General features: G+C 45.8%; 1 protein-coding gene across 1 annotated transcript in view; it reads left to right on the forward strand.

Annotated features, from left to right (window-relative positions):
- The window catches only part of LOC138454181 (C-Jun-amino-terminal kinase-interacting protein 4-like), a 993589-nt gene that overhangs the window by 593501 nt on the left and 375024 nt on the right, over positions 1-25064 (forward strand). The window contains exon 13 of the mRNA XM_069607022.1: positions 15758-15814. Within this exon, the coding sequence (XP_069463123.1) occupies positions 15758-15814 (57 nt within the window). The remainder of the gene's footprint in view (positions 1-15757; positions 15815-25064) is intronic.

The raw sequence follows: 25064 nt of genomic DNA on the forward strand, positions 1-25064 counted from the left end.
TGTTGCCAGCGCACAGAAAATACCTCAGGTTCAAGATAGAGAACAAACACTATCAGTTCAGAGTACTACCCTTCGGGATAGCATCTGCACCAAGGGTATTTACGAAAGTACTGGCAGTGGCAGCGGCCCACCTGCGCAGATTATCCATCCCGGTTTACCCGTACCTCGACGACTGGCTCATAACAGGGGATTCTTACGAAACATGCTTCTCCAATACCCAAAGGACCGTAGACCTTTTGTCCCAACTGGGCTTCTCCATCAACGAAAAGAAGTCCAGCTTAGACCACAGCCAAATCAAACAATTCCTAGGGGCTCTAATTCGAACAAAGGACAGCCTCGTCTTCCCCTCCAACGAGAGGGTCCAAAACATGCTGTTTCAGATCCCCCAATATGTGGCAGGTCGAGAGGTGACGGTACGCAAAGCAATGCGCTTGCTAGGGATGATGGCGTCATGTATTTATTTGGTACCTCACGCGCGCCTGCGCATGCGCCCAATGCAAGAGTGGCTCTACAGCCAGTGGTGTCAGGCCAGCGGACAATGGGACGATCTGGTGGTGGTCTCGCAGGCCTTGGTTCTCTCGCTACGGTGGTGGACAAAGGAAAACCTGTTATTAGGGAAAACTTTTGCCACACCCGCAGTGGAAGCCACTCTAACCACAGACGCATCCCTTACAGGATGGGGGGCTCACCTATCCCATCAGACTGCTCACGGAGTGTGGGCTCCGAGCTTAGCATCCAAGCATATAAACCTGCTGGAACTATTAGCAGTGTTCAAAGCACTGAAAGCCTTTCAGGAACACTTACAAGGAAAGACAGTGATGGTCCTCACAGACAGCACCACAGCCATGCACCATCTCAACAAGCAAGGGGGCACTCACTCTCCAGGACTGTCCAAGCTGTCCCAGAATATATGGAAGTGGGCTCTCAAACACAACATGTTCCTACTATCACAACATGTACCAGGGGAACTCAATCTGCTAGCAGACAAACTCAGCAGAGACTTCCCCCTACCCAAAGAGTATGAATGGGAATTACACGAAAACATTGTCTTAGACGTCTTCACGCAATGGGGTTTCCCGGAAATAGACCTGTTCGCAACCCTGGAGAACTCACAATGCCAAAGTTACGCCTCCAGGTACCCCCAGAACCAGTCCAAGGGGAACGGTCTGTTGATTCAATGGTCAGGGAAATTTGTTTACGCCTTTCCCCCCGACTCCCCTCCTCAACAAAGTGGTGCACAAGATGCACCAAGAGCAGGTTACCATGATACTAGTAGCCCCAATGTGGGCCCGGCAGCCATGGTTCGCTCACTTGATGGAGATGTCCCTATCTCCCCCAATGAAACTTCCCTGCCCGTACAACATGCTGTCACAAGACAAGGGCAGGACACTGCATCCATGCCCTCAGACCATGAACTTAGCAGCCTGGCTCCTGAGATCATAGAATTTGGACATTTACATCTCCCTCAGAGATGTATGGACATCCTCAGGGAAGCCAGAAAACCAAATACTCGCCACTGCTATTCTAGCAAGTGGAAAAGATTTGTCATCTGGTGTAGAAGTAAGAACATCAACCCGGTTGACTGCTCTGCCACTAACATTATTCTGTACTTGACCCATTTACTGGATTCAGGTCTAGTGTTTAATTCCATTAAAGTCCACCTAGCGGCACTTTCTGCATACACCACTTCCCAACTTAAAGTGTTGTGGTGGAAGATACCAGTTATCAAGGCCTTTATGGAAGGGTTAAAGAGAATACACCCCCCGATAGCTAACCCAGCTCCCGGATGGGACTTAAACGTGGTACTTTCTAGACTCATGGGCACTCCTTTCGAACCCATGCACAAGGCAACTCTTAAATACCTCACTCTTAAGACTGCTTTCCTAATAGCTATCACCTCCATTAGGAGAGTAAGTGAACTACAGGCTCTTTCTGTACTAGACCCCTTCGTATCAGTTCACAAGGACAAGGTGGTTCTTCGCACACACCCTAGGTTTGCACCAAAATTAATCTCGAAATTTCATGTAAACCAATCTATAGAACTACCAACGTTCTTTCAAAACCCTTCCAGCTTGGGAGAAAAAAGTCTGCATACACTAGATGTACGCAGAGCTGTCATGTTCTACATGGAAAGAACCAGATCACTGAGAAAGACTAATCAGTTCTTTGTCTCGGTGGCAGCAGGAAGAGAAGGAGATGCAGTCTCTAAGTCCACTATATCTAGATGGATTGTACAATGCATCACTCTCTGTTACACTCTTGCTAAGAGAGAACTACCCTTCAAGCCAAGAGCACATTCCACTCGAGGCACGGGGGCTTCCATAGCATTCATTGCAAATGTTTCCCTTGAGTCCATCTGCAAAGCGGCTACCTGGAGTTCTGTGCACACCTTTACAAAACACTACTGTCTAGATGCACACTCTAGATCTGACTCCCAGGTGGGACAGGCAGTATTAAGACATCTTTTCTCTACTGTTCCTTCTCATAACCCACCGCCAACTCCGGGTACTGCTCGCTAGTCTATGCACAGCATGTGATTCTAAGCAGATTAACAAACATCAGAAGACAATGCATTACTTACCGTAAAAGCATTTCTGATGGTTGTATCTGCTTAGATTCACTATTTATTTATTTATTGCATTTATTAATCGCCCAAACGCTTGGGTACCACGGCGATGTTACAGACAGCTTGGTTAAAACATTTCTTAGAGATTGCCAATCGGGCGCAGTGCATGTGAATACAAGATAATCATACATGAAGACATTTAATGCAGGGCTTCAGTACAGTGATATTTCCTGAAGCATGGAAAGGGATATTGGTCTTGGTTAAATAGCCACGTCTTCAGGGATTTCTTGAAGCCTGAGAACGTTTGCTCATTTTTGATGGGGTGGGGAAGAGTGTTCCAATATGTGGGTGCGAGGTATTGGAAACTACTGCCTCCTGCCTTGGTTGTCTTGTAACGGGGGATGGCTAGGAGTAATTGACTGTTAGATCTGAGGGGCCTCTTTGATACTTTTTTGGTGATGGCGTGGTTGAGGTATATGGGGACACAAGAGTGGATGCATTTGAATGTGACGCACAGGGCTTTGAATGTGACCCTGGCTTTGATGGGGAGCCAGTGATGGTTTCTTCTAATATTTGAGATGTGATCTGACTTCCTTAATCCAAGGGCCGCCCGAAGGGCTTTATTTTGAATAAGCTGTAGTTTGTTTAGATTGGCTTTAGAGGTACCCAGGTAGAGTACGTTGCAGTAGTCGAGCCTGGATAAGATTAAAGCTCTTGCCAGCGTGATACAGTTGGTGGGTGTCAAGAATTGGCGACTGAGAGCAACAAGTTTTGAGGTGTAGGAGGTAGAGGAAGAGAGGGCGTTAATGTGCTTGGTCATGGTGAGATTGGCATCTAGTTAGACACCTAGTGTTTTTACTTGTTTGAGTACTGATATGTTTGTGCCATCGATGTTGATGGATGAGTAATCAGCATGTAATGCTTCTATTTTGGATTGGGAGCCCACAATGAGAACCTCGGTCTTCTCATCATTGAGGCAGAGGCTATTTAGTGCCATCCAATTTTGGATTATGGCATATATTTTGTTGATAGTGTCGGTGTCTTGAGTGTAGTCTCCCGATAAAGGGATGAGGATCTGGGTGTCGTCTGCAAAGTTGGTGTAGATGACACCCATGTCGTCTAGCGCTGAGAAGAGGAGTTTAGTGTATGCATTGTATAATGTTGGTGCGAGACAGGAACCTTGGGGGACACCAATGGGTACTATGATGGGGTCGGCGGCTTTTTTACCTATGGCGACCCTGGAGGTGCGGTCAGCAAGAAAGGATTTGATCCAGGTAGTAGCTTCGGTGGAGAAGTTGAAGTCTTTCGCTAGTGTGGCGCACAGTTTATTATGGTCTACTAAATCAAACGCAGCGGAGAGATCGAGTAGGAGGAGGATGCAGAGTTTTCCCGAGTCTCTGATGGTATCCATCTGGATTTTTAAGTCAAGGAGTGCCGTTTCTGTGCTGTGGTTGGGGCGGAAGCCTGATTGCCTCGTGCCAAGGAGGTTGTTTTGTTCAAGGTGAGTTTGGACTTGGTTGTATGCTAATTTATCCAATATTTTGAGGAGAAATGGGACAGTTGTTATTGGCCTGTAATTAGTGGGCACAGTAGGGTCTAGTGTAGGTTTTTTCAGGAGAGGGGTGACCCAGGCTTCTTTAATGCTAGCTGGTACTAGGTTAGTATTGAAGGATGCGTTCACGAAGTTGGTGATAATGGGGGTGAGGATGTGGGCGCAGGATTTGACTACTGATGCGGGGACAGAATCTCCTTTGCAGTTGGAGGCTTTAAGTTTGGCGATGGTGTCAAACACTACATTTTGGGATACTGGTGTGAAGTGGAATGGGGAGCTGGTGAATTCCTGATGTGGTCGATTTAGATTAAGGAGGGCAGGTTTGTTGGCTAGTGATTGTTTTTTGGATGTGATTTTTATTTGGAGTAGTTCAATTTTGGCTGTTAGTGCGTCTTGAATAGTGGTGCACCATTCCTTGCTAGGGATGGTTGGGTTTATGGCTGGGGTAGGGTTTTCCAATTCTTTTAGAATGGCAAATAGTTCCTTGGTATCTGAGGTCGCATTGCTGATCCTACTATTATACGCATTAGATTTGTAGGTAATAGTAGCTGTTTTATAGGTTTTGTTTATTTCTTGGTAGGCTTTTTCTGACTCTGCAATAGGATCCTTTCTGTAGGCATGTTCGCACGCGCGTTTGGTTCTTCTGAGGGCGATAAGATCATCATTGAACCAGAAACTAGATCGCTTGTCTGAGCGTTTTGCCTTAGTGGTGAGCGGTGCTATAGCATTAACGGTTGCAGTGAGGCAGTTGTGATATATGTCTGCTAGGAGACAGGGGTTGTCACTAGTGATCGAGGTAGAATCTAGGATTTTTGAAAGAGGAGGCGTGAGGTTTTCTGGCGTGAGTTTGCGGGCGTTTCTAGTTTCATAGGTAATCATGGTTTTAGGTTTCTTTTGTGTGGGTTCGGAGGGATTGATTGTAAATACAATGTTATGGTGATCGGTCTAAGTAAGAGGGGAGATGGCCTCAATGGTTATGGGGGTATTAAGGGAGAGGATCCAGTCAAGAGTCCTGCCTTTGATATGTGTGGCTGCATTAACTAGTTGGCTGAAGCCCATGTCCTTCAGGGCGGAGTGAAGTGATTCTGCTTTGGCATCTTGGCTGTCATTGAAACCTAGGTTAAGGTCGCCCAGGATGATGTATTTTGAGCTAGGTTTTATTAGTGGAGCTAATAGCAATGGAATTTCAGTCTCTGGGTGGTTGTTAGGGCTAGGTGCTCTATAAATTACTATTAAGTTAATCGTAGTTTTAGCATTTATGGGAAATTTTATGAGTAATGTTTCATACCCTTCAATACTTTCGATGGGACAAGATCTAAGCTGTAATTTAGTCTTGACTATTATAGCAACACCGCCTCCTTGTGAGTGGGTCCTATCTGTTCTAAATATGGTGTAGTCGGATGGGATTGCCAGAGTTAGTAGTGGACCTGATGCTTGATGGAGCCAGGACTCTGTGACTTCTCGTATGTCGAGCTGTGATTCCATAATGAGGTCGTGAACTTCTATGGCATGCGCCCCTAAGGAGCGGGCATTGATAAGCGCTCCTTTAAAGGTGGATAGTAATTTATTGGGGGTGTCCGGGGCTGGTTTGGAGGTAGTGTTGGGTTTCTGGCTAGGAGTATGGTTTTGTTGAGGGGGAAGTACTCTGGGCCTAATTTGTTTGGGAGGTGTGTTCATATTTGGCTGGGTTGGGGTGGTTGATAGTACGAGATCTTAATCTGAAGTGTCTTGCTACACCTGTCACGGGGTTAGAGAATTTTTCAGTATGGCTGTGGTGAGGTAAATCTGCAGTGGGCAATACGTGTGAGATTGGATCAGGGCAGATAGCATGATGCTTGATGGTATTCAGATAGGTCCTAGGGGTGAGACTTGTGCTGTTTGGGAATGGGGGAGTAGAGGGAAGGAACGGTGTAGGACATGGGATAGGGTGATGCCGGGGGCATGCCGGCTTGCTGAGACCGTTGTTATGGGGCCAGTAGTGGTGGCCCAAGCAGGGTGTGTGGTTAGGGAGAATGCAGAACGGGAACATGAGGGGCGGACAGGTTTGCATATTGGATTAGTGTCAGGGCGAGCTGCGACCATAAGGCACAGCGCTAGCTCCTCAAAGTGGTCTGTAAGTGACCCTGGGGCACAATACGGCAATCTGATGTAGTCTGTAGGCGACCAAAGGGCACAATACAGCAGTCTAATGTGGTCTATAGGCGACCAAAGGGCACAATACAGCAGTCTAATGTGGTCTGTAGGCGACCAAGGGCACAATACAGCAGTCTAATGTGGTCTGTAGGCGACCAAGGGCACAATACAGCAGTCTAATGTGGTCTATAGGCGACCAAAGAGCACAATACAGCAGTCTAATGCGGTCTGTAGGCGACCAAGGGCACAATACAGCAGTCTAATGTGGTCTATAGGCGACCAAGGGCACAATACAGCAGTCTAATGTGGTCTGTAGGCGATCAAAGGGCACAATACAGCGGTCTAATGTGGTCTATAGGCGACCAAAGGGCACAATACAGCAGTCTAATGTGGTCTGTAGGCGATCAAAGGGCACAATACAGCGGTCTAATGTGGTCTGTAGGCGATCAAAGGGCACAATACAGCGGTCTAATGTGGTCTGTAGGCGACCAAAGGGCACAATACAGCAGTCTAATGTGGTCTGTAGGCGACCAGTATTTGAGACCGGGAGCACATGCGCCCCCCCTTCCTCCCCGCTCAGATGGAAGGAACATAGACATCCTCTACTATATTTCTCTCTTTTCTGTACTCACTCACATCTAGAAGGCTCCCTCAGGGCAGAAAAATACAAACAGAGGGACCTCGACGCGTGAGGGATTGTGGGTACAACGCACGTCACTATAGGGATAGTGTTACAGACACGCCTTGTCGACGTCCCCTTTTCGACTACGAAAAACAAAATGCAATACTCCGCAGTGACCACTGGATGTCAGACCTATGCACAGCATGTGAATCTAAGCAGATACAACCATCAGAAATGCTTTTACGGTAAGTAATGCATTGTCATATTTATTATATTTACACCAGAATCACTTTAAATACTTCAGACGTTTGCGATAGAACACTTAGTAATACTAGATAATACACTGCAAAGGGCACTTTCACTTTTGTTTTTGTTCGCGGTTGCATTTGTAGCAACATTAGGGAAAAGACAATATTATCGTATTTACGGTTATTGCGGTTTTCAACAGGTCAAACGGTAATGCATTTACTCTGCAAACATATGTAGAAAAATCCCTTAAAGGGAGGAAAATAAGTGGTTAGTGTAACATGAACTTAGTTCAAGGTTCTAAAGATGGTTTCTTCGCCTGGCAAGTCTTTTAAGTCCAAAAACACAACCCTGGCTAGAGGCAGTTCGGAGAGGGCTTGAAGTCTTGACAAACAGCCATCATGAAGAGTTCCTGCAGATTTCTTCCAGTGTCTAAAGTTATTGAAGCAGCAAGTTAGCAACTAACAAAGGAGACCTAAAAATGGACTTGAAGGGGACATAAGCAGCGGCTGGTGTCAGAGATGGAGGGGGTTGCCCTGGACTCCTCTTTGTGCACTCCAATGCTCTGGAGCAACTTCTTGGAAACCGGTAAGAAATGCATTTTTCCCCACAGTATCTTTGGTTTGAAGAAAGTGTTTGTGTTGGATCCTCCGCGTTGTGGCTGTTCTGGACCCAACCTCCGGATTCCTTGGTCTGATGACGAAAGGCAGGTCAGTGTCTCTCGGCAGCAGTCTTGAGGGAGGACGTGCAGCATGATTGTCAGCAACTTCTTGGTTCACTCTGCGGTTTTAGCGCCTTTTCTGCAGCACCAACAAAGGACATGGATCACCCGGTCAATCTTGTTCACTTTCTGCAGTCCCACACTCTGGGAGTTGGATCGGATCTCTGGAGTGTCATTACGGGTTCAGCAAAGATTTGGACTTATTAGGCCTTTCCTCGACGATGCACTTGAAATGGGCAGCAGGTCTCCTGGTATTGTGTTCTGCAGCTCTGGAAACTGCTAGGACCTCGGGAGATGGCTCGTTTCAAAGTTCGTCTTGGGAGTGGTTGTTCCCACCAGCCAAAGGGAAGGAGTCGTCCTCTTCAGGGCTCCTCTGTCACATAGACTACGGGGTCAGCACAGCATTGGTCGCTTCACGGTTGTGCAAAGGGTATACAGTCGTCTCTGGTCCTCTTCTTCTTTGGTTACTTCTGTTTCCTGTGGTTGACTTGCTTTACACTCAAGAAGCATCAAATTTTATACAGTTCCAGCACACACTGCTCTGCAATTTCTCTGAAAATTGTACAGAAAGTTGTGTTTGGCTGTCCAATTAGGACAGCCAGATCCCCTGTGGGAGCTAGATCTATTCAAGCCCTCTGAAGGACAAGGGGGTGGAAGTCTCCTCCCCTACTTCCGGCCTGCCCAGACACTCTGGAGCCTAGGCGGGGATACCTACTGGTTCCCGCCAAAGGCAAAACACGCACACAGACCTTCCACACCCAGAATGGTAGAAGGAGGGCTAACAAAGAACCACCATTAGTAATTGGCGAAAAAAGGTGAGGCCCAAGTTGGTACTTGGATGCCCTATTGTGCACTACCGATGCTATGCACAAAGCCTGGGGTATAAAAAATACAAAATAGTTGGTATAACGGTTCCACTGCCACCAGCCATAACTAGGTGATTGTTTGTGACTAAAATGTGTCAGGAGCAGAGAGAAGGGGGATACCAAGTATCCCTTTGGCACTCCACTGTATGTGGTGTGTGCCAATCTGACTAGAGTTTTGTGAGAGATACTAAGTATCCTTAAGAACTGTAGTTACTTGAGGATATAGAACAAGCATCTTAAAGAGGACCTCAAGAGTCTCCAGCAACACTGTCCATAAGGAGCTGTGTGCTGCAGTAGTAAAACACAAATGCCTTTAAAAGCTATGGAGCAGACAGACTCCATTGTTCAGGTAGAATACAAAGAATAGAGTTCCAAAAGACAGAGCCCTTAAGAATGAATGAGTGGAAAAAGGCTCCACTCTTTCAGAATTGAAAGAAAAAGGTCCAAGCATGAAAATGATAAATCTCCCTAACAGTGTGTGTATATATAAATCGAAGGGAACACAAAGGCTCATAAAGTCATCAGTGTTTTGAAAATGAAAAAGGGTAAAGCTGCAGGCCCTTATTGGTTAAGCCCTGACCTTTTTGTATAGTTTTGAGATTGGTGGATCCCAATGCTGGAACAGGAATTTATTACAATCATGCATGCTGATATCCGGCTGGCATCTTTGAAGAGAAGTTCACTTGTCCCACTGTTTAAAAAAAGAAAAGAAAAGAAAAAGAAAAGGAGGGATCAGTACCAGACCCTCATTGATATTGGCCAATCTCGATCCTTGACGCCTCGAATAAGATTTTTGCAGGATGCCTGGTTAGAGAAATGGGTATTAGAAAATAACGTCCTAACAGGTACTCATGCTGGTTTTAGAAAGGGCTTCTCCATAATAGAGAAGTGCTTTTTGCTGAAGAACAAAATATCGAAGTGCACAAAAGTGAGGTGTAGCCGAGTATGCACAGTTTATTTATACTTGTCCAAAGCTTTTCATTCTACTGACCTCAATCTGTTATAGGAAAAGTTAGATCATATTGGGGGTCCCCAGGGCTCCTTCACTGATTGCACGAGGACACTTCATTTTGCTCAAGGGCAAATGAGTATGTGAATGGCTTCTGCACAAATAGGGGGGTGAAACAAAGTGTATCCCTGCTAATATGTATTTCAATGGATTGCATTCTCCTGCAGAATCCCCATCGGATAGATATCCATTGCAGGGTCAGGCGACCCGACCATCTATCCCTCTTTATTCGACCATGGCACTCGTCGGCTCTGGACGTGATGCCGGCCACCATATTTACTATGTCACTATGCCCCCGCACCTAAGTTCCTTTGTTCTGTGCGCTCAGCACGCTACTTTTTTGGAACGACTCTCGTGAGAGAGATTTTTAATTCTAACAAAATTGTCAGATTCGAATGGATTCGATATGTCTGCTCCTAAGACATCCGGGTTCAAACGTTGCCAAGACTGCAGCTCCAAGATGTCGATCACCGGCCCGCATGGCATATGCGTGTGGTGCCTTGGTAAACCTCATGACATCAAGGATTGTGGCTCCTGCCAACAAACTAATCGCAACTCATTGAGGGAGCAATCAGCAAAGCTAGCACTCCGGTGATTCCTGGCAAAATCCCCAGCTCGTTCGACCGCCAGTTCGTCTGGTCAGTATACCGAGTGCCCAATGTCTGAAAAAGAGGACAGGTGTCACAAGACGGCAAAAAGCAGTCACATTCCAGAATACATTAGTCGTCCTAGACTTCCCATAAAGAAGCAATGCTATCGACAAAGGCACGACTTTGATTTGTCTGAGGAACGCAGTAAGATCTGCTCTAACCCGGCCGCGGCGAAAGCAGAGTGGGAGGCTTTGAAGGAGCAAACTCTTCTAATGTTTAAGACTGCTGTGGCCTTTACGACTCTGGTCTCAACGCTGCAGGCTCTCATGGCACTAGTTGCCCCTGCAAGTCCCAGCACCTAGAAGGACAAGTCCGGTCCAACGCCCTTTTTGCTGAAGGGCTCCATTATGGAAGCGGTTTGGACAAATCTCCTGATCTGGATCTGTAATGGGCTGCTCCATATGGACACTGGTAGGTCAGAAGGAGGCAGATCAATGGGTGGAATTTTTTTAAGTTTTATTGGAAAATAATAAAGAAAATGCATAACTTTCCCTATCCTAAGGGTCCCCTACCTAACACAACCTAAGGTGCTCATCGTCCGTGTTGAAGTCCACAATCAAAAGTCTGTCCTCCTTCCAAAACTAGCCTAGGCTGACCCTACCACTATTACCACGCAACAAAAAGCTAGGAGAATCCTCTCCTGGATCACTTATTAGGAAAGTTTTCCTCAATACGGGATCTTCAGATAGTCTTTTGCTATCTCTCCTAATAACTCCTTGTTCTTTCAAGGGAATTTTCCAGGCCCTTGTATATTGGTTCCCTTGACTCTTCAAATTCCTCTGTGGCCTTCCTCCTATTTTTGACTGAATGTCTGAATATATATGGCACTTCACAAGCCTTCTTCCCTCTTTAGGATAGTGGGGAATCCGTGCCAAGCAAAATTGGACACTCTCAGAGACTCTCTAGAAGATCTCTGGATTACTCCAGCATCAGTGAATAAGAAATTAGGGACGATGGACTGGATCACCACTGGTGATGAACTAAGTAAGTACAAACTCTACTATGATGCCGCTAAAGAGCCCGAGAAGCAGAGGCTCCTTGCCGGACTACTTAAGAACATTTCCGGACCCATACTTCAGAACAGACTTAATGAGAATTCAGCTGAACTGCTGTGAAAGTAACAAAGTGATGTCGACACGGGCTGCAAGAAAGGGGAACTCCTCAGACTGCCGGTTCTGTAAAGGTGTCGACCAGGAGGAGAATTTCCGGTGTCTGTTTTCAGACGCAAATCATTCAGAACGCTCAGAACAAAACAATTCGGAACATTTCTAACAGATTTTGTTAACATGACCACGGATGAATGGTGGCCATTGCTGAGGAGCGGTAAAAAGGTGGGTCGATCACTGGCTGCTGTAAAATTCATAAGAGAAGCCTTAAACCTAATAGATGAAGACTGCTAATCCTACTAAAACTAAGGAAATCTAAGCCTCGAGCCCATTTGAACTCATTGTTTACCCCTCAATTAAGAGATTTACGTAAAGCCAAGAGAAATGCTGAGGCACACTGGAAGGGCCAACCCACAGAATCTAACAAAAACATTCTAAATACGGCATCAACTGCATACAAAGATGCTATATTCCTAGCTAAAAAAGATATTTACAATCATTTCTCAGGCCTTATCTAACACCAAAGAGCTCTTCAAGATCCTTAAAGAACTTGAATCTCCAATAGCCCCGATCGACAACTGTATTACTGACACCACATGGTATACTAATATTCAAAAAGCGCTCCTAGAGAAAATTTCCACTTTACAAACTAAAATCAACACCAAAAAATGTAGCCTTCCGACAGACCACCCCTACAACCCCTTCACCAACACCACCACCCTCATGTACGCACATTCAAACCCTTTAAATTCTCCCCACTCTCCACTTGGGAAGTGGAAAACACCATCAGAAAGATCAAACCATGCAACTGCAAAGGCGATGCATGTCCGGCCCCAATCATTAAAGAGGCTGCTCACGAACTAGCCAAGGCGATGCATGTCTGGCCCCAATCATTAAAGAGGCTGCTCACGAACTAGCCAAGGCGATGCATGTCTGGCCCCAATCATTAAAGAGGCTGCTCACGAACTACCTCTTTTATTACTCCATTCATTAATGCCTCCTTTAAATCAGGGCCTGTCCCTGACAACCTTAAAGACTCCTGGGTCATTCCTCTAATCAAAAAACCTACCCTTTACCCTTACAACCCTGCCAACTACAGACCCATCACAATGGTGCCCTTCCTACAAAAAATTCAGGACTGCGCAGCATATCTCAAAATATAGGCCTATTTAGAAGCGAATAATCTCCTGGGTCTATGCCAATCGGGTTTCCGACCTAGACACGGTACAGAAACCGCCCTCATCGATTTTAAAAACACAAATCGAGGATCTAAAAGACAAGGGCAAACTGGCACTACTACTCCTGCTTGACTTATCAGCAGCTTTTGGTTTGGTGGACCACCACCTGAAAACTGCTGCTCATTTCTCAAATGAATCCACTTCATGGATTAAATCCTTCTTGGCCAACAGAACCATGAGGGTTTCTCACCCACTGCGTCTGCAGAACCATCAACTGTACTATGTGGGGTACCGCAAGGATCTTGCGTTTCCCCCACCCTCTGCAGCGTATTTACTAAGCCACTCTTTGATATTCTCGACTATCTGGGTGTCACTTATACGAATTATGCGGATGACACCCAGATACTCATCCCTATTTCAGGTGACCATGTATCTGACTCAATCACGCTCAACAAGGTCTATGCGACCATCCAGGCTTGGATGGCCCACCATGGGCTTTGTTTGAACGATGAAAAAATCCTAGGCTCTCGCTTTAGACTGAACAAATTAGACCCAACATTCAAAGCATTCAGTATCGATGGGAATACCATTAAGGTGTCCAATGATACCAAAACCTTAGGTATCTATCTTGATTTCACCTTATCCTTCAATTGACAAACCAATGCTGTGGCATCAGCAGCTGCTTATACTTGCAAACTTATAACAGCCTGCAGACCCTTCCTTTCCTCCTCTAACTGCACTAACCTGCTAGAACCCTTATAATGTCTAAGATCGACTATTGTAACGCTCTTTATCTTGGAACTAGCCTCAGGAACATCAATAAACTCCAAGTAACTCAAAACAACGCCATTAGGGCTGCCCTTAACATCCTCAGGAAATCACATATATCTGACACCAGACGCAACCTGCGCTGGCTACCTATTGACCAAAGAATAGCATTGAAAACACTTACCTTGACTCATAAGTGCCAAGCTAATTGTGCACCTGAATATTTATCAAAACGCTTCCTGGCTCACACCGCCACACGACTTTTGAGGTCTACCCAAATCCATTTGCTGCACCTACCCAGATTTAAACTGCAAAAAGCAGGTGGGGCCAGCTTCCCAGTCTTGGCAACCAAGTTATGGAACACCCTGCCGACCGCATTGAGAGCTGTGCCTTCCTTCTACTCCAAGCACAAAGTCAAAAATTGGCTCTTTGACCAGGATTCAGCTGCGGCTCACACATAATGCCCCTGCTGTGTACTCAATGTCCTTGCTGGAAAATATGTAACTGTACTACTGTATATTTTTTATGTTTTATGTCTACTGCATCTCTGTATATTTGTAACTAGATAACTCTATATTCTTACATGTAGATCTGCTTTGCTCACGTACACATGTACCACTAAGAACTGTTTCATTATTGCATATAGGTAACCACTTCTACCACCTCTTTCACTTTATGCGCCCAGATGCGCTATACAAATAAAACAAATACAAATACTAAGGCCTGACAAGACATTTTCCTTGTGATTAAGGAAAGGTGGTTTTCACTTCCATTCACTTCTCCTAGTAGTTGACTCAACTATATTGATGGGAAGGATGGCCTGTTAAAACTGTTAAGCAAGTAAAAGAAAAAGAAAAGACTGACTTTGTTTTGGCTATTACCAGCACTTTTGGAGAGCTGTATAATCAATGTGTTGAAAATGAACTGCACTTGATAACAGTAGTTGCGTTTTATTATTTTTGTTATTGATTCATGTAGCACGTCATTCTAGACTTGATTTTATGCCCTTAATCATGGATCAACCTCGTTTTGCACCTCATCGTCCTCTTCACAAAACAAGCCCTTAGCCCCTTGAGTTATCCTGCCTGCTCTTTGTCTCACCCCACTTTCTCACATTTATTGTTGATACTTTGTGACAGGAGTCCATTGGCTCTAGTGTTTGTTTTGAGAATAAAACCGAAAGTGGGGGAGATAAACTGTACAGTTACTCCCCAAAGAAGTCACTTAGAGGGCTAATTGTTGAGGCTTATTATGATATTCTAACAAGTGTGTTGCAGTTCTCCAAAGAAAATCTCTTTTAAGCATTGCTTTTGCCTTCCTGTACCTGAGAGGCAGTGTGGAGTGAGTTAGGGATATTATCAACTTGTTTGGACCAAATCTGTGAGGATTGTGGCATGGGCCAGGGCAACTGCATCTGTCTTAGCCATACCATTTGTGTTTTTGTTTTGTTATAGCTACGAATGAAGAGCCTTTACAAGAATTATGGAGAGCAATATAAATGACATAGGTTTCCTTTCCTGTATAGACCTTTTGAAGTTACTATATTCATATTGCCCTGGGTCGTGTCAACACACACCATGAATCTGAGTTTCATTTTAATCTACCAGTCTTGCCCAGCCCAACTCTTGGAATCCAGACGATCTGTTGTCATGCTACAATGGGTCAGGTCTTTCCTACGCGCTGTTCTCCTAGGCCTATATAGTTATGATGCAGGGACTGTATTGCTCTAGTCGTCATCTAAACACAAGGATTATGCATTTAATGGTAAAATGCAACTTCAAAGTAGATGCAATTAAGGGAGTCCTGTGAACTTTGTCAGCATTAAGTGGGTCCAGAGCATATTTTCCATGATACAAAAATAAATATTTGCTGCTATTCTGTGGATTTCGCAGTTGCACAGTGCAGGGACCTTGTGCATTACGGCAACTTTTTTCACCAGTGTTTAATAGGAAGGTGATGTAACAAATTTACAGAAAGAATCAATCTACCAGCCCTGGATAATGGACAACAGGGATGTGTTCTACTTTTTGCTCTGAGTTCCAGGTGATTGGTCCTGAGTTTCATCTCCTCAATGAGAGATGTTTTTACTGAGCACAGTTTGCATGGTGTTCTTTTCTATACTTGCACATGCTTCACCTCACAATGTTATGATTAAAATGCTGTAAAAAAAGGTTTTGTGAGTACTAGAGTAATTTTGTCTGGAGTATACTATATAAGCACACTCTGCCTAAAGGAATTATGCTGTGCTTTGAGGGTTTTTGTCAGTCTCTTCTCTTATTTATCTAATTTTGAGGTTTGCAGAGAACTCACCAGTTCTCTCTGCTTTATTTTTCCCTGCAGGGTTTCAACAAAAGATGTTCAAACTGCGCAAATGAAGAAGTCGTCCTTCTGGAAAATGTAGGTAGCAAATATTTACATCTTTCTTATTTTGTCTGTACATTTGAGTCCAAAAGTGATTTGCAGGCCGATTGCTCCATCTTTTAAGACTATCTGCCCATTCATTTTTCAAAACCCCATGGTAACGGGCATTGTGGGTGACCTAATGTCATGGACTATTTAAAAGGTGTTAGCATAAGAAAAAAGGTTACCTCCCAACCATTCGCTGTCATCCTCTTATGTCGTGACATTGGGGATGTCTGCAATATCCAAATGCTTTCATTTCACAAGTGTGTATGTAATAGTACACACAATTCTCAGAAATTATTTAATATAGGCACAAGCACCTGAGATTGCATTATCAGGCTGAATGGGAATAATAAAGATTTTCCAGAACAACGTCTTTAGAAAGTCTTAATTCCATTAAAGACACAGAGACGAGCATTATGCTTCTTTCTTTTTTTCACTTCACAGAGAAAGAGCTCAGCAGCAAGTTTTGATGCACAAACAGATGACATTATCTATACATAATCAGGGTGCAGAAAAAAACATTCATGAAATAACATTAAAACCTGAAGAAAATATATAACTTTCAGTCCATAATAAACGGTCACTGAAGATGCGGAACTCCATTTCCCAGAAGGCTTAGTTCATGACTATGTCACCAAACATGTGACAGTAACCCTCCAATAACAGAAGACCGACCCCTCCAAATAGGGACCAATAGTGTATCTCCCCCTCTTTTGAGGCTGCGAACCTTGAACCGAAGCAAGAAGAAGAACATATAAAGCTGGTGTTGCAAGGCTGTGGACATCTGTGGAAACCCAAAGCATGTCAGGTTGGCTTGTCCAAAGTCATTTAGAGAAACAAGAAAGAATCAAGGGTTACCTGATGTATATAATAACCCTATTCAAAATGCGAGGGCAGGAGAGAAAACAGCACTTTATTATGCAATCCTTAGATGGCATGCAGTACAATAGATTCATCACTTGCATAGGACTTAGAACAACTGCACGTAAGTGTGGTATTCGCCCTGTATTTCTCTAGTCGGGCGGGATAATGCTTGCCTCCGTGTCGTTAATAGAATTAAGACTTTCTAAAGAAGTTGTTCTGGAAAATCTTTATTCTATGGCAAGACCGGAGGCTCACATTATGCTGGTTTAAAGCTTATTTACCACTATGGATGCGGGTTGCTCTACCGGCTTCATGTAGAATTGTTTACAAATAGACTTGCCTGCCTAGTCGGCCATCCTCATGATGTCCTCTAAACGGACTCTGACCTGAAAGGCTTTGGAGGCCATGGCGCCTCTTACTGAGTCAGCCCCGAAGAGGTCAGTATCTATTCCTGCTTGGGAGAGAGTCCAGCGTACCCAGTGTGCTAATGTTGGTGTGGAAACCGCCTTATGCGGCTTGCGAAATGCTATCAATAGTTGTCCGTTAGGAGTGGCCCTTAGTGGCACGGTCACCTCTTCGTAGACCTTCAAGCACTTGACGAGACAGAGTTTAGGCTGTTCTCTAGAAGCAGGGCATGATATTGCTCTTGAGTTGCATTTTGTTCTCCTGGATATATGGAAGACTGCCGTCTGTCGAAAAGGACCTGCCTGCTAGGTCGAAACGCTCTGACATCTGAGACTCTTCTGCAGGAGACCAAGCATTACAGCGTAGTGAGTTTAATGAAGGGGGCAGTGCGAGATAACTCCTCGTTATGAGGCCAGGAGAGAAAAACATTGAGTACTCTGTCAACGTCCCACAGTTTGTTGTATCGGGACGGAGGCGGTACAGTTAGGCGAATGAATGCCCTTAAGCAGTCTGCACACTAGGTGATGCTCTCCTGCTGGGAGGCCCTCCACGAGGTCGTGGCTGGCTGAGATTGCGGAACGGTAAGCATAAACCATCCTATAAGTGAGGCCCCGCTCTACCAATGAGGCTAGAAAGTTAAAAATGTCCTCTATAGGTGCTGAAACTGGATGGAGCCCTCGGTCCAAACACCAGCATGTCCTGGCGCTTTGGAGTATCTCTTGTAGGTGGCGAGGGCCCAACTCTCCTTGATGAGACTGACTGCTTTGTGTGATATGCCTGGTATCCTCCATCTTGCCCTCAAATCCTCCAGGCCGCCAGAGCCAATGACTCGCTGAGATGAAGGGGGTGGCATTGACCTGCCGGACCCGTTAGCAGATCTGGAGATTGGGGCAGAAGGATTGGAGAATCCGAGGAAAGTTCCAAAAGTACTGGATACCAGGTCTGAGATGTCCAGACCAGTACTATGAGGACAAGCTCTGCACGTTCCTGACTTACCTTCACCAGAGTTCTCGCTATCATGGTGGGGGGGGGCATAGAGAATTCCCCTGGTCCATTGCTGCAGGAATGCATCAGTCACTGCGGCACCCGGGTCCGGCTGAAAAAGTCTAGAAGCTGGCTGTTGAGACGAGAGGCAAACAGATCCTTGATCATGGGGCCCCACACCTGCTGGAGGCGGCAGAAGATCTTTTTGTTGAGCATCCAATTGCTGTAGTCGGTGGAATGGCGGGAGTGCCAATCCGCTACTACGTTTCTGAGCCCTGGCAGATATTCCGCCATGACGGAAATGTGGTGTTCCAGGCAGAAATGCCAAAGGTCCTTGGCTAGTTCCACTATGGGTCTTGATCTGGTGCCAGCCAGATGATGTATCTCACTGCTGAAATGTTGTCCGTTTTCAGTAAAATACAACCACTCACTTTGCCTCTGACAAATGATTGCACGGCAAAGGAACACGCTAGGAGCTCCAGGCAATTTATGTGCATCTCCAATTCCTGAGGAGACCACGTTCCTCCCGTGGCCACTGTACCACATCTTGCTCCCCAACCTGAGCAGCTGTCGTCCGACTCTATTACTAAATCTGGGGCAGATCTGAAGATTGCCCTGCCGTTCGAGGCTTCCATATGTGTGAGCCACCAAACAAGCTCTGTCCTTGCCTGGGGCGATAGAGTTAGACGTTGAGAGTAGGAAGGGCTGCGTCTGAGGCGTTGACCTTTCAGTCTCTGCAATTCCCGGTAATGGAGGGGGCCGGGAAATATTGCCTGGATGGAAGAGGACAATAGATAGCCCTTGCTAACTCCCGGAGGGAGATGACATTCCTCTGTAGAAGCCTGCAAATCTCCGCCGCGTGGAGTGTATCTTGGAGGAAGGCAGGCGAAGTTGTGAGCTTTGCGCGTCCACAATTAATCCCAGGAATTCTAGACTCCTTGAGGGGCAAAGAACCGATTTCTCCCAGTTGATGAGGAAACCAAGGCTGCGTAAAAGATCTATGGCGAGCCGGGCTCGCTGTTCTACCAGAGCCTGGGATTGAGCCATGAAAATGATGTTGTCTAGGTATACAATGAGTCTGACACCTTTCTCTCTGAGATGAGCCACGACTGACCTTAGTAGTTTGGTAAAAGCCCAAGGGACTGAAGAGAGCCCGAAGGGCAAGCACGCACACACCCAGTCTTGGTCTTTCCAAGAGAATCTCAGGTAGCTTACATGTGCCTGATGAATGGGCACTGCCAGATAGGCATCCTTGAGGTCCAGGCGAATGAGCCAGTCGCCTGGTTTTAGAATGTCTCTGAGCATGTGTATCCCCTCCATTTTGAAATGGTGGTAAATTATGAAGTCGTTAAAAGCTTTGAGATTTATTACTGTGCGCACTTTCCGTTTCCTGCGAACCATAAATATAGGGCTGAAAAACCCACCTGGACTCGAGCACGGGCATATGGCCTGTTTCTGATGGAGTTGGTACCTTGCTCTCTAGCGCTGCTGCGTCTGCCTCAGACATGACTATCTGTGCGGGGCGATAAGCTTGGAAGGGCTGAGTAAAGAACTCTAGGTGCAAGCCTCGCGCTGAGCTCCGGGTCCCCTGATAGAGCCGCAGGCTTGCGCAAAGAGATCGATCCTCCCTCCTATGGGTGTCTGCGGTGCAGGCGCTGTTATGGTTGCAATGACCTGTTGGGTGTTGGGCAGGATATCTCGCTGCTCTTCCCCAGCCGCGTCCACTTCCTCGCCTTCTGGATGGGAAGAAGGTATCGAAACGGTCTTGCCAGGAGTTGTGCTGGTCTCTTGGATGTTGAGGTCTTCTGTCAAAAGAGTATCGGCTGGAGGAGCGACCCCTGCCTCGTCTGGCCCGGTAAAAAATCTGGGATGAAAATACTCTTTTAATAGAGGCTTGAGCCTTGTCTAAGGCAGTGAAGGTGCCGACGAACTTGGCAATTTATTTCACGAATGGATCTGCGAATAAGAGACCCTGAGCCGCTGCTCCAGATTCAGTGTCTGCTAATTCTCCCAATTTGGGATACATTTTTAGAAGAATGCCCTTCCTGCGTTATGTAGAAATGGCACAGCTGGCATTCCCTAGCAGGCAGACTGCTCTTTGGGACCTGCCCGATAGGATAACGGGTTCAATAGGATTGCCTGTGTCAATGGCCTCTTCGGCCAGGTCCATTAATTTGGCCAGGGGCCCTGTGATGTCAAGCACCTTATCTTGGCAGGATCTCCAGGCACGATCCATGCTTTTCTTGGGATCATTGATGTTCTTTCCTAAGAAGGTGATCATCTTAGTGTCTAGTTCAGGGGTCAAAGCTACTTTCCCCGGAATCTCTGGGCGACGACATTCCGATCGACTTCTTTCTCCACGAGCCGACGCAGTCTGGCCTTGCTCTTGATGACGGTTGCCAGTCTGTTGACCTGGGGTGAATTAGATCTTCCGGTGTGAACATTCCCTCGAGGGTATAATGTTTCCCAGGGAATGGGGGCTGCCACATTTTACCGAGGTAGAGGGTCTTGACCCAATGGTTTGTTCGTCCTCCTCTGAGGATAGGGGGGCCCGGTCATCATTATGGTGCCCTCTTTGATCCTAGTCGTCTGTGTCCTGCAGGTCTTCCTTTCCCTAGTGGAGGCTCTGAATTCAAGTGCTCCTCTATACTGTCCAAACGGTGTTGGATGGGCAAAACCATTTCACTGAACACCTTTTTTTTTATGGTGGTTTCCACAGAGGATCTCAACACCCTCTTCAAACTGATGCCATAGCCACCTCGTCGATCTCATATGCTCCCTCCTCATCCTCTGACCATTCTTGCTCAGCTTGAGGGAAGTATTGAGCTGCCATGATAATGAAAGTTCCTTTTACACACATTTTTTCTGTAGTGGGTAATCAGACTTCCTTCTCTCCAACCCACTAAGAGTTCTAGAAGTTAAGCGCTCCTTCTTTTCCTTTATTTTTTTATGTCAATATGACAAAAGTGTAAAAAGTCTGCTGCAAAATGCACACTCCGCCGCTCGTAAAATCCGTTGAAATGCAACGGAAACACGTAGCGCGAGCACCAGAGTAAAGAAAGGCACCAAGAGACGGAAGGGCTCCCCCTTGTGGCCTTGGGCGTCACTGCGCCTGCAATGATATGCTCTGCGTGCCCTCCCCGTTCCTCACGGAACATTATGGTAAAGCGGGGAAGGTGCGCGTGAGCGTTCCAGCAAAACGGGAAGAAAAGGAAAGAACAGCTGATCAGGCGACCGCGGAAGTGAAGCTTCGGTGCGGTCAATGTTCTCCGACACCTGCGAGGAGCAGCTGGCGTCAGAGACGAGCAGAATGGCAACGGAAAAATTAACGCGCGTTACGCATACGGCATTTCCTCAAAGTAAACAGTAAGAAAATACAGTAATGAAACTAATCATACAGACGCAACATTACGAACGAGTGCGAGATAGCACTGACCTTAATAAAATAGCAGAATTTAATATTAAGTATGTTGAATTGAAAACAGAATAGCATAGAAAGAAATATACTTATCTCTTGCTGTGAACAGCAAAGAAAGAGGGGGAGATGCACTATTGGTCCTTATTTGGAGGGGGTCTTCGGTTATTGGAGGGTTACTGTCACATTTTTGGAGACCTGCCATGAACTTGGACTAAGCCTTCTGGGAAATGGAGTTCCCTATCTTCAGTGACTGTTTATTATGGACTGAAGTTATATGTTTTCTTCAGGTTTTAATGTTATTTCATGAATTATTTCTTTCTGCACCCTGATTATGTATCGATAATGTCATCTGTTGGGGTGCATCAAAACTTGCTGCTGAACTCTTTCTCTGTGAAGTGAATAAAGAAAGAGAAGCATAATGTGAGCCTCCGGTCATGACATAGAATCACAAATATAATGGAATCTTCAGAACTGAATTTTTTGCCAACCTCCCATTTCTTGATATATGTGAAGTATCTCTGTTTCATTAATGTAACAAGTTTTATTGCAGTCCACTGCTTTGCGCCTACTATATACTACAGATCAACTCCTGCTGCTAGTGGAGGTGATGTAGTATTCAGAGATGGATTCTCCCAGCCCTGTATTCAGGATGTTGGGTTGCTGTGAGGGTGAATGTTCTAAACTTAATTTTTGCCGAGTGCAATACTTTCTTTCCTGGCTGGTTTATGCTAAGCACTCAACCATGGCCTGTTGTGATGCTTATAGGTATCCTACAAGACACTAGTCTACTCAGGGTTGGGGTATCCCAACAACACCATGTGACCGATGTGAAGTTACCTCACACAGTTAACTGTGACTGAATTGGTTTGGGCAGAGATTTACCTTTTGCAATCACCTTTCTGTATTCCAAGGTATTCCCTAATGTGCAACATCCCTGTGTTAGAAATCTAAAGAGAGCTACACAGACAAGCAATGTTCGCTTTCAGTGAAAGGCAACAGCTTCTGCTTGCCTCAAAAGAGTGAGAGCCCAAATGTGGTTGTAAACTGGAATAATGTGTCTGGAAAGTGTGCCTGTAGTAAAAACCAGTGTGATTGATTTTCCACCAAATTTTTGGAAGGATACGCCCTCCTGGTTCGAAGTGGAGATTGCACTCTGCTACTATTGTTTGGTTAACCTGGCAGTCTGCAACCTTACTTTGTCTGACCCAGGGATGAATACCGAAAAATCTGAAATCGAGGCCAACGCAAAGAAGACTGAGGAAGCCCAGCTGTGGCTGCTTGCCAAGACCAGTTCGCCGGTGATGCTCTTCCAGGGTCTGTGTGGACATCGGACTTCTCAAGAAAACATAGGGAACCAACAGATTGGTGCTCCCTTTCCCTAACCTTGCAGGCAGAGCTGAATATGAAGCTTCAATCCCCCGTTCTCAGAAGACTTGCTTCTCATCACTGTGAGTCTGAAATGCAAAGAGGCACGGGAGAAGTGGAAAACCACCAGCACCAGTAGCAGATCGACCCCAAGGTCTATCATTAGGTATTACCCAAATTGTTAGTTTACAATTGTTCGAATGAACAATTGACCGAATTTAAAGGGTCGCAATTGACCTTTTCACAATTGACCGTATATATATGTATATATATATCGTTTTGGTAATATATATATATATATATATATATATATATATATATATATATATATATATTACCAAAACGATATATATCATACGTCATTCGAACAGTTGTAATACGAACAATTCGTATACAACCTATCATTACAGCAATAAAGAACAACAGTCTAATTAAACTGCAACCACTAGGCACCGATTTTATCTTCCAGTGTCAGAACCATACCCAAAACAAACAGAACAACTGCACTGTGCCCTAACAGTTTGTTTCCTCTGGTTTAGATTTCCTCAGCAGCATCTACTTGTTACTTTCATAATGGTCACAGGAGAACCGAAAACCAATCCTGGAACTAAATCTACAAAGTTTTGTCTGCCAGCCCTAGGGTGCCACAAGAGACTGCCTTCCAAGAGTACTGGCCTACACAAATGACCCCTTTTCCTAACATTGGCAAACATTGGTGGGTTGTCATGGGTATCAGGCAGGTAGTTGGGTCAAGCTGGATGGAGGCTTGGCGGGCCTGGCATAGGCACACAAAGAACCCATAACAAATCCCTCCGTAACTTCCTCGTTACCACTTCCTGTTGCCAAACAGGAAGTGCATGATAACTCATTAGCTCTCTAGTGTTTGGGTGTGGCTGGCTATATAAGCCACACCCAAGATTCTTCCAGTGCTTCGTGTTGCTTACTGTGAGCTGTATCAGCAACACACTTGCCGTGCTCCGGATCATCCTGCTTCTGCTTACCTGCTCCGGATCATCCTGCTTCTGCTTACCCGCTCCAAATCATTCAGCTTCAGCTTACCTGGTTCTTACTCCACGCTGCAGCTATCACCAGTCAAGAGGGGACTTCTACACCGGCACCTGTGAGAACAAAGAAGAACAGCGTTAACACGCCACATCCGTAACGCTGCGCATACTCACCGAATCTTCCCGCGACGCTAGAATCCTGCTTAGTTGCACAAGCGTACAAAACCCTGTAAGAAAGAGGAGCCATTATTCATTGTGCTCGCTCCAATAACGCGGACGCTTATTTCACTGCGCTCTCTCTCTCTCTCTCTCTCTCTCTCTCTCTCTCTCTCTCTCTCTCGCTCTCTCTCGCTCTCTCTCTCGCTCTCTCTCGCTCTCTCTCGCTCTCTCTCGCTCTCTCGCTCGCTCTCTCTCTCTCTCTCTCTCTCTCAGCGGTGCATACTTACCAAAAGCCTCCATGCAAACTTACCTAAACACCAAGTCTCCAGTAGCGCTGAACCCGGACCCTAGGCGCTAATACCACATCATTTCTCCTGCAAGGGAAAGGGAGAGACATTACCAGGCGCGTTCGAATTGAAGGCGCTGCGCAAACCTACCAGCAGCTAGCTTCTACACGCAGCGCTACTCACCCACAAAAATACCGGCAAACAAAGACAGTATGGACAATTTTGGACACTCAACATTCTCCGCGCAACGTTCACTTGTGGGAAGGACTTTCTAGCCAGTGAAGAAACTGGCTCCTTCAACTCTCGGCCTCGCTGTGAAGGCATAAAACAGCATTTGGCATCTGAACTCAGCCTACAGACATTGGCAACAATCACATGAGTGAATCGCACCCCAGCAAATGCAGGATGGAGTGCACACCCTACTAAAGATCAAGGTAAGCCCATAGGGGAACATCACAGCACACAGTAAAGAGAAGGAAAGGACCCAGGGGAATCGGGTAAATTCAGGTCTGAGTGTACACCTTGTATTTGACAGGTATTCCTCCGGGTGAAACAGGGGAAGTGAAGACTCGGGGTCAAGGGAGGCTCATCCATCACTCCTGCAGAGACACAGGTGAGTGTGACATGGGTACGCCATAATCAGGACTGTATATTGCCCTGCTGCCTCTTCAGCAGCCAGTCGGAAGCCGTTTTCTACCATTCATTCATATGAGAGACCGACCTCCAATTGCGTGGATCCATAGGCACCTTCGGGA

The sequence above is a fragment of the Ambystoma mexicanum genome, chromosome 1p, assembly GCF_040938575.1.
Source record: "Ambystoma mexicanum isolate Mex_15411 chromosome 1p, UKY_AmexF1_1, whole genome shotgun sequence".
NCBI lineage: Eukaryota > Metazoa > Chordata > Amphibia > Caudata > Ambystomatidae > Ambystoma > Ambystoma mexicanum.